The 12,552-nt window shown below is 35.9% G+C and overlaps 1 protein-coding gene across 1 annotated transcript in view; it reads left to right on the forward strand.

Annotated features, from left to right (window-relative positions):
- The window catches only part of LOC131591802 (protein piccolo), a 309,295-nt gene that overhangs the window by 194,904 nt on the left and 101,839 nt on the right, over window positions 1-12,552 (forward strand). Inside the window, exon 11 of the mRNA XM_058862865.1 lies at window positions 9,397-9,522. Coding sequence (XP_058718848.1) covers window positions 9,397-9,522 — 126 coding nt within the window. The remainder of the gene's footprint in view (window positions 1-9,396; window positions 9,523-12,552) is intronic.

A 12,552-nucleotide genomic window follows, 5' to 3' on the forward strand; every position in this document is an offset into this window, starting at 1 on the left:
GTTTGAGGATTGAGAAACCAAGCCAAAATTGTGATGGCAAGAGAATAGTAGTGCTGAATGAAAATTAAATGTATACTTGCTCACTGGCTGCTCTGTTGAAGGTTGTTGTTTATTATATGCCATAATCTAGAGCATATAGATCTATGTTTTGAGATATGCATGTCCTCTCCTCAGACAGTGATGAGAGGTGTGACAGAATTTCAAAAAAATTACTCTGCAAAGACTGATTAATAATTTGCAATTAAGAAAAAAATAAATAAAACAAAGAAGAATTGGCATCATAGTTATGCTAAGGTGCCAAAGCAGTGACGGCAGTGGTCAGTGAATGATAATATAGCAGTGTTTAATGCTCCAGAAACTCATTGTTTGTTTTCACTGAGAGTCCCTTTCTCCTTTTGGATCCTTTAGCGGAGCAGTATAAACGCTCTTTTACACTACCAGAATTTTCTCTTCTTTTTTTTTATCATGCCATCATAATATTTGAAAAAGTGAATTAAGGATATGGCCACTGAAGGTAATGAAAGCACTGGCAATACCTTTGGAAATGCTGTAAAAATAACTTACATTATGTTATTCCTGATCAGGAAGCTGTTTAGGTACACTCAGGGGGAAAATCCAACAAGGCAGACACATCTCAGTAGGTCTATAAGTACAATGAGTGCAATCAGTCAAAGGTAATTTTTACTCCTTTATAGGCTGAGTCAGAAGTAATTCATCCATTTTGAAAGGAGGGATGTTCTGTGTTTCCAGGAAAAAAATGTACCTTTGAGCAGCCAGACTGTCTGTGTTGGGGAACATCCTCTTCAATTCTGGTTAAAAAAAAAATAAAGAAAGTAAGAGGCAGATAAATGATTCAGAAAAATATGCAAACTTTGTAGTGGAGCAAAGAAATTAATTAGATGGTGGGCAGAAGACTGCATCCCTAATCTCCATCTCGTCAGTGATGTCAGTGAAACTGCAAGTAGAATTACAGGGTAGCTATAATGCTGTACACACGTCAGATGTGCCTCATGCTCCATAAGAAATGCTAATTCCTGCAAACAACACAACACTTCTGCAGTGTGCCAGCTCATGCAGTGCTTATCTGAATGGAGAGGAAGGGAATTCACTGTTTTCCTATATCAGGACCTCACTCTTATAGTCAGTCTCTAAATAAACATCCCTATATATTTAGGATTCTTTCACCTGCAAGTTCAGCAAAATTAGTTCTTACAGCAGAATACTAAAGTGCAAGGAATATGTGATTAGTAATCAATTAAAAACATTTTAAATATAGTCACAGTCTATGTTCAATGTGAGAAGTCAGAGTGAGAACTGCAACCCACCTCCTGTCCTCATACTCTTAGAGGATTACTTATCCTACTTCTTTCATTTAATGGTGTGAAGAACTGAGAAAATACTTTGCACAAAAAAAGCAACACCCTCCTGTAACATTCCCTTGTCACTGGGAAAGGACTTAATTAATGGCCACCATTCCCTCAACCACTCACTCCTTATCAGAGAACTGGCACAGAAGGTAAAACCCATAAACAGAAAGGGACTGAGCTGTTACAGTCAGGCCACATCAGAGATTTTCCTGGGAAGTCATGTGGTAGTAAATGAGGACAGGACTGGAAATAAAGGGAAAGAGAGATGTCTGGTTTTGCCTTAATATCAATTTATCATTAAACTTTTCTTAATAAAAGCAAACAAACAAATTCTTCTGTGTGTTAGAAACACTTTCTAGATGTACAAACCATATGTTCCATATTTATGTCTCTTGTCTCCAAATTATTTTAATTTGAAAAGCACTAGTGTGTGTATTTAAAATACTTTTCATGAAATCTTCTTGGCAGCTCAGTTGTTTATGGCTTTTTCAGTATATGAACACTTGTTGAGGATCTTGAGTGGAGGTAATTGAGAGGGCAATGTGTCTGCTAGCTATAAAGGTTCCATTTGCTTTCACGGCTGTCATGCAAAAAAAGGCTGCATAAACAGATCACTGCAGCACTGAATGTTAGAGTTCAGTCAAGCCCCCAGATTTCCATGGAGGTTCAGCTGTCAGTCAGTGACATCTATTGAGCTATTGGTGTCTATCAGTAAACACAGACAAAACTCAGTACCTACAAGGGATTTCATAGATTTAAAGCTACAGTCTACCATAGATGGCACCATAGATTCTAATATGACATATCATCCAAAAAGAAGAGACCTTTATCTTGTTTTCAAGTAGATGTGATAAATGCTTCAAGGAGCTAATTCATAAAACACTTTATGATCCTTCAGGATGATAACCAGAGTGCACATAAGCATGAAGCAGATTTGCAGCTGATATAAATCAATGCTGTGCTCTTAAAGCAACTGCAATATATCTGAATTTCATCAGCTTCTGATTTGACTTTGTGTATATTTTATGCCTTAATTGCCAATGGCCAAGAAATGCAATAACTGAGTAGATATAATCATGTTTCTAGGAAACAACTTCACTTAAGCTAATTTTGTTAGAAGCACCAAAAAAACTCTTCTGAGGACACTCTTGAAAATGTACCTATATAGACAACCAACCTCTGATATGGATCACATCACGTTATATATTCCAGAGAATTACATAAGAATAACAATGCAAATAAAAATTTAGGCTGAATTTTATTATATAAATTATTTTTCCTGCTGTTTTTAAGTTCCTGAGTTAACTTGGTTTTGTTTGCTTTGTCATGTTTCCTTTCTCTCTGTTCTTCAGACTTTAGAGATTGCTTTATCACACCTACAATGTCCAAATAAATAGCTCGCACTTCTTCACGGTACTTTTAACTCTGAACTCTCCAAGAGAAGTCATTGATGTTTTTAATGTGTTAGAGCCTTCTGTTCCATACAGACAATGGAACAGGGTATAAAACTGTTCTGGCAGATAAGGGCCTACCAGCACCCTAGCATATGTCTGGTCTAGATAAGGCTGGAAGAGGAATGAGGAGATAACTTCTAGTAAATGAAAACAGGAGGAAGGTATGTTCTGTCTCCATTCACAGCCAAATAGTGTTGAAAGGTTTCATATTGTTTGATTTGGATGAATATATTCTCATTGCTATAACATGGTGCATGGGCACATTACAACGTCTTTCATGCCTAATGTCTCATCTGCATGCTTTCTTCTCCTGCATTTGCTACCATTGGACCTTGACCAAAAAAGGATCACCCTTGTGCTTCCTTGCTGTAATTCACCATTATGGTTTTGTTCTGGTTTGGGGGATTTTTTTATATTATTTGAAAGTGATGAAAAACATATTTGGACAAGTCCATGTGTTGGCTTCTGGATCTGAAACACAACGCTTAAGCTCTATTTTGAGATTCAAGCATATCTCCCATTTCAACCTACTCTGAGATAGGTGTTATAGTCCAGCATTTTGCAGTTTAAGTCCATTTCAATTTTTCCCATTTTACTTCTGTACAGTTTCAACTTCAAAGCACACAATATCCAAAGGTGTTCAAATGATCATGGATTTACAGAAATAATGAGTTTCAGCTACCATCTTGAAGGGTATACTTTAAGACTCTTAGAAATCAAAATCAGTAGCATTTTTTTAATATCTTTCTTAAAGTTCATTCACTTGAAAGTCTATTAAAAATTCATATAGCTCTATTTCTAACTGTGACAAAAGTCAGATTGCTGCTGACGCTCATATTTACAGTATGCCAATTCACACAAACACATGTGATTTCTGCAAGTCTGTTGTACATTCTAATTTCTTCTTTACTTTCCTTGTTCATATAATTAGACAGACAAATGGTTTCATGCTTTTAAAAATTAGCCCAGAGGAAATATTTGCTTGAGTTAACACATGAATGATGTTTGCACAGAGCTTCTGGGTCATGTGCCAGCATTCTCCTGTATGTGTTGAAGTTGTTGCTACTGCATAGGACCTATATGATGATTAAACATAATCAGTCCTTGCATTTGCTGCCAGAATGCTATTTATGTTCATGAGAGAACATTCCTGGAAAATTATTTTTCACTTTTGTATAAAATCAGGACCATCAACACCAGCAAAGCCCTGCTGGGCGTTGAATTGTTCAGTTTTTTGCTGCTCATTTTTTTCTTTCTTCCCTTTAACCTTTAACTTATGTAAGGGTTTATCAGCATTTGTTTGAAAAGGCATGTCTAATAATTCCTTGGATGCTGAAGTGGTTCCAGGAAATCTAGACTGTTTATACTCTAATGGCTATAATGGAGATGCTCAGCAAAGCAGTGAAAAGATGGTAAGGTTTCATGATCTTCCCTGTGACCTGAGAGCAGCAACAACAAATTGGCATCAGTCTGATCTTTATTATCTCCATAAGGAACAAAAAAGACTAAATTGTAATTGCAGGGCTCAGGTTATAGTCAGCATATTCCAGCAAAGTAAATTACAGTCTTTCTGCCCTGTTGCTACTGTGACACAATGAAGTATACAAGGAGATTGGATTTCATAGTGTCTGAGACACATTGAAGTACAGAAGTTCAGAATAAATGTATCTGAAGGGATAGAAAGTATCTCATGGTAGAAATAAGGAAAAAAGAGTGATGAATTTTGAAAATGCATTTGCAGGAATGCTTGCCAGGTCACCAGTTACAGAATTTATTAGTGTCAGGTTGTTGGTTACTGATCATATATAGTATTTATATATATATATGAATATATGTAATGAATATGCATGCTGAAATAGTTTATAGTTTCTGGAAGGATATGAAATGATAAGTGAAATATGCTTTTGAATGTCACAGTTGGTTAATTGCCAAAAAGCAAAGAAGGCCATTCAATATTTTTCCTCCAAATATGGATTTCTCACAAAAATAACTCTGCAGTTATTAAGCACTTGAAATCTTTGCATGAAGCATAGAATGGAGTGGAGTGGAATGGGATGGAATGGAAGAATGGAATGGAATGGAATGGAATGGAATGGAATGGAATGGAATGGAATGGAATGGAATGGAATGGAATAGAATAGAATAGAATAGAATAGAATAGAATAGAATAGAATAGAATAGAATAGAATAGAATAGAATAGAATAGAATAGAATAGAATAGAATAGAATAGAATAGAATAGAATAGAATAGAATAGAATAGAATAGAATAGAATAGAATAGAATAGAATAGAATAGAATAGAATAGAATAGAATAGAATAGAATAGAATAGAACACAATGCAATACAAAATACAGTATTTCAGTCAGAAAGTACCTACAAAAACCTTACAGTTTAGGTACTGACCAATTCAGGATGGAAGAAAAGCAAAAGTGTGTAGTTAAGTTGTCCAAAAGCCTCTTAAACCCTGACAGGCATGGAGCATTGACCACTTCTCGCAGAAGTCTGTTCCAGTCCTTGACCACCTTCTCAGTCTAAACCTCTCCTGGTACCGCTTTGAACTATTCCCACAAGGTCTGTTCCTGGATACCAGGGGGAAGAGCTCAGCCCTTCCCTCTCCATTCCCCCTCCTCAGGAAGCTGCAGAGAGCAATGAGGTTGCCTCTCGCAGCCTTTTCTCCAAACTGGACGAACCCAAAGCCCTCAGACTCTCCTCACAGAACAGCACTCCCAGCCCTTTCACCAGCCTAGTTGCCCTCCTTCAGACTCATTCAAGAACCTTGACAATCCTTCTCAAATTGTGGGGCCCAGACCTGTGCATGGGGCTCAAGGTGAGGCTGAAGCACTGCTGCACACAGTGGGACAATCAGCTCTTTGGCTGTCTGGTGATGCTGTGTTTGATGCCACCCAGGGCAGGGTTTGTCCCCTTGGCTGACACTGCTGACTCACGTCCGTCTGCAGCTGAGCAGCACCCCTGGATCCCTCTCTGATTTACAGCCATTGCTCACCCCATTTACACTTGTGCTCAGTGTCATAGGTCTAGGATCCAGCATTTCCACCTGCTAAATTTCATCCCATTAATCATAGCCCAATGCTCCAATCTATCTAGATTCCTCTGAAAGGCCTCTTCTTCGTCAAGGGAGTCAAAAGCACCTCCCAGGTTTGTCATGGGCAAACGTTCTAGTGGTGCAGACAACTCTTGCATCCAGACTTTTGACACACATACTTTACAAACCTGGCCCTAGAATTGATCCCTGAGGAGCACTGCTGGTGTCCAGTCCCTAGCCAAATGTCATTCCATTCACTACAATCCATTCAGCTCTTCCCTTCAGCCAGTTCTTCACCAAGAGCAATGTGAACCCACTCATCCCACAGCTGGACAGCTCATCCATAAGGATGCTGTGAGAGCCAGCATCAAAAGGCATAGTAAAATCCAGAAAAACTACATCCAGCACCTTCCCATCATCCCCTGGGCAGGTGACCTAAAGCTTCAAATTCTGTTCATATGTTCAGCTGTATAAATCAGTGGCTTACAAGCTAACAGTAGTGATTTAGTATCCTTCTCTTGTGTTTGTTTTTTTATCAATATATAAAATCTTTTTTTTTGCATGATCAACCTTTGCAAAGTTTAACATTATATATTTTATTATATATTTTGGGTTGGGTGGTGTAGGGTTTTGGGGTGTTTTTTTAGCTTAGCGTACTCTATCCTAAGGCTTTAGTTAGGATTAGATGGGAGAGTAGGATCACAGCCTTGGGAGATCAGTAAGAACAGTTTTAATTAATTACCAGTATTCTCGCTTTGAAGCATCCTAAAAAAGATTGGTTTTCTAGGTGTAAAATTCTCTTTGAAGAGATGTTTTCCTGAAGATATTTTCCATGGAAATCAATACTCATAATTCAGAAAGGTGCCTTCTGTTATTCAAATCAGAGTGATTTGCTTTCTGATGGTTTACTGGTTCTATTTCTTCTAAAGAAAACAGAAGTTCATTAATCTGAAAATCTAAATGAGAAAGATGAATGTGTGGTTATATCAAAATAGCCTGAGCGATGGAAATTAAGACTCAAAATTAAAAAATAAAAACAACAACAAAAACAAGGGAATAAAAGATCTCAGAAAGCATATGATGGGTATTTTTAAACTATCTGCATTCAAGGTAATAAACTGGGAAATGTCATTTCAAACAGAAGTAGTAAGCTCAATATTTTCAATAGATAAAGTATAAATAGGCTTGATATACCATCTTTACATGAGAAGATACAGCAGGACCCAAGAGATCTTTGTCAGCCAGAACAGAGCATTTAGAGCTCATTGAGTGAAAAGTAGCTCATTCATTCTGACTACCAGGAATGAAGGTTTTGTAATTAACCTTAATTTTAACTTAAATTGTAATATAAATATTATTCTGGTAGTGTTTTTGCAACAAACACACACAAAAACACCCACTCACTAACTCCTACGATTGTCCCTTAGCAAATATATTTCTACTTTATACATAATTTCAGTCATACATTTGAGTCTAAAACCTGCAAACATAAAAGTACAAGCCCTTTCAAAGTGTCTAGGAATAAAAAAATCATCATATATTATCATGGAAAGTACTTTCTTTTATTAGCAGTAATATGGACAAAACCATCCAAAAACTAAACAAATGTATCAGCCAAGATTTTCAGTTCCCTAGTGTAAGTATCCATGTGAATGCCTCTGAAATCAAGTGTACACTCATTTAAATGACAAACTACTTTGCCATTCTGTCACAAATAAGCTGTGAGAGATAGAAATACTAAGTGTGCACCATGATAAAATCCTGACTCCAACGATTTGCTCCCCTCTGTGATGAAAAGCAGCCAGTCCTACAGATATATTGAAAATTCCATGTTTTCACTGTGTGAGTTAAGATACCGTGTCCTTGTTTGTGTGTGTTGTACATGAAGAATAGTTGTTTCTTGGATTTGGTGAAAAGAGTTCCCAGTTGTGAATTTCAGATTTATTAACATATTAATGACTCTTTCCATACTGCTTGATCAGAAGTTCTCTGTGCAGAGCAGCCCACATGAATTTCTAAGTCTTCAGGATGGACTTATGTTTAAATGTTTTTATCGGTGTAGGCATTCACTTTATGCAATGAGGTACTTATTTTTAAAAACTGTATTGTCTATTTTTTTAAAGGACATTTAGAGTCGCCCTTAGAATTGTGTTTTTGCTTTCCTTACCAAGTTAGGAAAAGTAAACTTTACCTACCACTGCAAAATTTCAAATTTGCACTGAAATAAGGTAATTAACTTAAAATATTAATGCAGTTTGTTCCAATTAAACTGAAAAATCACTCTCCTCAAAAAAATTATTTGATAAATGTCTAATTATCTAATGTATATAGATACAGCTAAACTGGGATAGAGGAACTAGTGGGAACTTTTTTTGTTCAGAAACGCAATGTGGGAATCCTTGCACTGAAATTAACTCGGGGCTGATTTGCAAAACACTAATAGCATTATCAGGAAAAGCCTTAATCTAAAAAGATAAACCTTTGCAAGGAGGTGCTGTGGTGACCTTTCTACAGCTGGTTAGTCTAATCACTCAGCAAGTTTGGCTTATGAAATTAATACATTGAAAAATAATTATTTAACAGTTGCAATAAAGGTGGGTAAATCAGCCTTTTAATTCCCAGACCAAAGTGTGAATCATCTCATATGGAATTTGCTTCAAATAAAAAAATTGTTTAATTAGTACAGGAAGTTTTAGGTTTTTTGCGTTTTCTTTCAAGGCAAAATGACATGAACAATTGACAATGCATGAAATGATTTTATTACTTTATATTTTAAGCTTTTGTTTTCACTCTCATTATTTTGTACATAAGGAAGGTTAGTGATCTGCTTCTGTCCAGCTAAAATAATGAGTGATGAAAATGTTTTTAATTCTGTACTTTTTTAAAAAGGAGGAAAAGATGTGATTTAATGATGCTTTACACAGAATTATTGTATGTTTTTCCCACCATTTATTTGCATATTCTTTGATGTGAAAGATGTCAATTAAAAGCAAATATTTAAGAAAAATAATAGTATCTGCCAAGTATAGGTTCATGTAAATGTACATGCCTTGCTGCTCAAAAGAGCTAGCTCGAGGATCTCTGTCAATGTCTCCATAATATGTGATTCTGAAAGCTCAGATATTATAATTTTTTACCTAAATTGCATGCATGTTGTAGGCATCTGATAAAGCTATCCTTTGAATGTGCAATTTATGTGGACTTCTAACAATTTAATTCAATTTATTAATACTGCAAATAGATTGTCAGAAAAAGATAGTATTAGCTTCAATGTAATTTTTAGTGACTCAGTTGTTTGTGTTATGTAAATTATGTAGTAGATTCTCAAGAAGATCTTCCCAAAGTCTTTAGAAGAGCATCTGATGTGATGCAGTTAACCCTGATCTTCCAGCCACAGACAGAAGTTATTCAGGACATTTTCAGTAACCTCTGATGACTTGTTCTCTTCCTTTTTTTTTTTTTTTTTTTTTTCCCAGTGAATTATTCATTGCTTCAATTCTGTTCAAAGTTTTCTCTTTCTTTTGATCACAGGCAATGGACTGGGAATCCGAGTTGTAGGTGGGAAAGAAATTCCAGGAAGCAGTGGGGAAATTGGAGCTTACATTGCCAAGATCTTGCCTGGGGGCAATGCAGAGCAGACGGGGAAGCTTATAGAAGGTAAGATAAATGCATTATTGAAAAATGGAGCCATGGGGCTGTTGGGAGTTTGTTAGAATTATTTATAACACACATTTTCTCTTGCACAATGGATGCAATCTTGTGCAAGGAATGAGAGCTAAACATCTATGATGCTTAAAGCAAAAAGACCTGATAGATTTTATGACTTTTATGGCCAAAGAGAGTTCCCACAATGAGCATTATTATGGCATGTCTTCAGTAATACGTGTCAACATGCTGTCTGCATGGTCACATATCATCAGCATAAATCATGGTCATGGGCTTTGAAGATCTTTAACCTGTCTTGATCATCTAAACATCCATGTTTGAAGTGACTTATATTTCTTAGTTGCACAGGTAAAACAGACACAGCTCTCTCCCAGATGCATGAACTAACTTTTATTCCTAGTTCCCTAAAGTCCTTCCTAATGTTAGTTTTCCAATTTAGTATAACCATCCAATATGCTCCAACAGGCAACAAAGGAAAATAGGTATCCACAAAAAAGCAGTTATTTCATCTAACTTAGACCTCTGTTTGAAGAATTGAAAGTGTCTTCCTCCTTTAATTGGCTTTAAGAAAACTGCATTAAACTTCACTTCTTCCTTTAGGCTATCAAAGCTATTTGGAATGAATTTGACTTCATTATCAATACATTTTCTAGAATTATTGCAATGTGATCATTCTGTCTAATAATTTATTTCTGTGATTACATGAATGCCTTCTCATTGCATGAGAACTTTTTTATAAAACTTTCTCTTTTTATAGTGATTTTCTAGTTCCCTTTTGCATACTTGTATTCACCTGAAGTGTCACTCTATCTATGGACAAAAATAGAGTACATTTGTTTCTAATTCATTCAACTAATTTTTATTTTTCTTAAATGAATGTACAAAGGGAAATGCATGTACAGAGGGAAAAATAACAAAAGAAGATAAGCAGGAAAAATAGTTCTCCCAGGCAGAATTCAATTCACATAAGTTTTCTGGATGGCAAACAAGCAAAAAAAGTAACAACTAAATCAAAATCACTGTGCAGGCAGGAAAACTGAGTAAATTGATTAAAGAGTGTATTTACAAGGAATAGTTTAATTATTCTGTGGGTATTGCAAATCAGTGTCACCTGCATTCACCCCACAGCTTTTTACATCCTTGGTGTTTTCTTTGCAATATTTTAATGAAACACAACAACAACAACAAAGGCACACCAACCCCAATGTCAATGAAATTAAACAGAAAATTAAAAAGAAATGTATTTCTTTTTGGCCTATAGAGTTGATTCTGATATTCATTTTTAATGGGTAGTATCTCACCAAATAATAGAATAGTGTTATTTTTTGTGCATGAATGATGAAAGAATTGACCTTAATTTTGTGTGTTTTGAAGCAAGTATTTGTTTTGGCTCCCTCCATACAAATAAGTAGGTCTTTCATAGCTGTGCTAGATCACGCATGCATTGTTTCAGTACCAAGCAAGTAAAGAGGAAAATGTGGTTATTCAACATTTCCCCAAGACTGGACATTTCAAAGAAGAGGATGAGCAGTCACAGATTAGAATTATCTGTGGTCTTTTGGTTTATTTTGCCAGGAACCTTTCTGGAAACTGAAGTTTAAAACAGTTCTTTACTCACCACATAGGTTCATTTCAGCAGTGATCAAGAACATCTTGGAATGTATAACTGCAGGAGAAATCTGACATAGAAAATTACTTTTTAATCTCTTCATATAATACATTTTGAAGGCTTATTCCTATTTTATAGGAAGATGAATATTAAAGTAAAATATTTATTCTTTTGTTTTGTTCTCCCACCATATGTTCAGTCCTGTTTCTGAACCGACCTTTTTTAAAGTATCCTAGACTTGGATAAACTGGCATGGATCAACTCCATCAAAATCCCCATATTTCATCTGTAGGATTTGTCCACACAATGTCTCAGAATATGTTTCAGTATTGATGTGTTAAATGTTCTCTCAGAGACAAAAAATGCTTCCTGCAGAATGCACTTTGACTATGACATACAAGACAAACATTTCCTCTCACTGTCATTTAACTTTAGGCCTTGCCTTTATATCTGGTTTATGTTATTTTAGACGGTTATCAGAGATCAACAAAGAATATTATCTACTTCACTGTGAGTTGTGGTTAGCTTAGAGGAAGTACGGCTGATTCCCATTTAACCTCCACCTTTCAGAAGTGCTAAAATCCACTGAGGTCTTAAATCATTCTCATATTGATCTGTGTAAATCCAGCCAGACTTCTATCTTTACCAACATGGCTGATATTGCTGTCTCTGAAAATAGAGGCTGTCCTTCTTTCCTTTTTCAAGGTATTTGATGTTTCTCACACCACAGGGAGAAAACATAAAGAAAACTTTGTATGTTGTTATCTGTAAATGCAATTACTTTTTTTTTTTGGTAGTAATCATGAGTCACTTTTCCTGATGAAATACTGTGTGACTACAAGTTAGAGTATAAACCGAGTCATCAAGTAAACGTATACTAATGTCATTACAAGTTAATATCTTGACTCATTAGCCTTTCTAAGAACATGAATCACTGTGAAAAATCCCATCAACTTAATTAATTCCTCTAATTCTAAAAACTCTGGGTCAGGTCTAAAAATCCTACCAATAGCATAAGAAACAAGGATGGATTTATTGTGACTATGAAGGAAGACAAACTCCTACCTGCTCTCTGTATGACTGCAGATAAAGAAATGACACAGAGATAGCATTCCTATCCTGAGGGAATAACATAAAATTCTAGCCTATTTGAAAAGCTTTGGAGGAGTCTTAGTGCTGAAAAATTTATTTATAGGTCTGACTGGCAAATACCAGTGTTCTCGGTTCTCTCACCTTGAATTGCTTTCAAATGTCAAAAATATCTCTGATTCATCACTCATTGGCGTAACGAAAACTGGAGGTGGAAGACTCATTCCACCGAGCTCATCAAGTGCAAGGACTGTGTCAATTTGATAGATGTGTCTGTGCTCCCCCTCGTGTTGACAGAAACAGTTCAGTTATATTCCACCTGG

Source organism: Poecile atricapillus, chromosome W, assembly GCF_030490865.1.
Source record: "Poecile atricapillus isolate bPoeAtr1 chromosome W, bPoeAtr1.hap1, whole genome shotgun sequence".
Lineage (NCBI taxonomy): Eukaryota > Metazoa > Chordata > Aves > Passeriformes > Paridae > Poecile > Poecile atricapillus.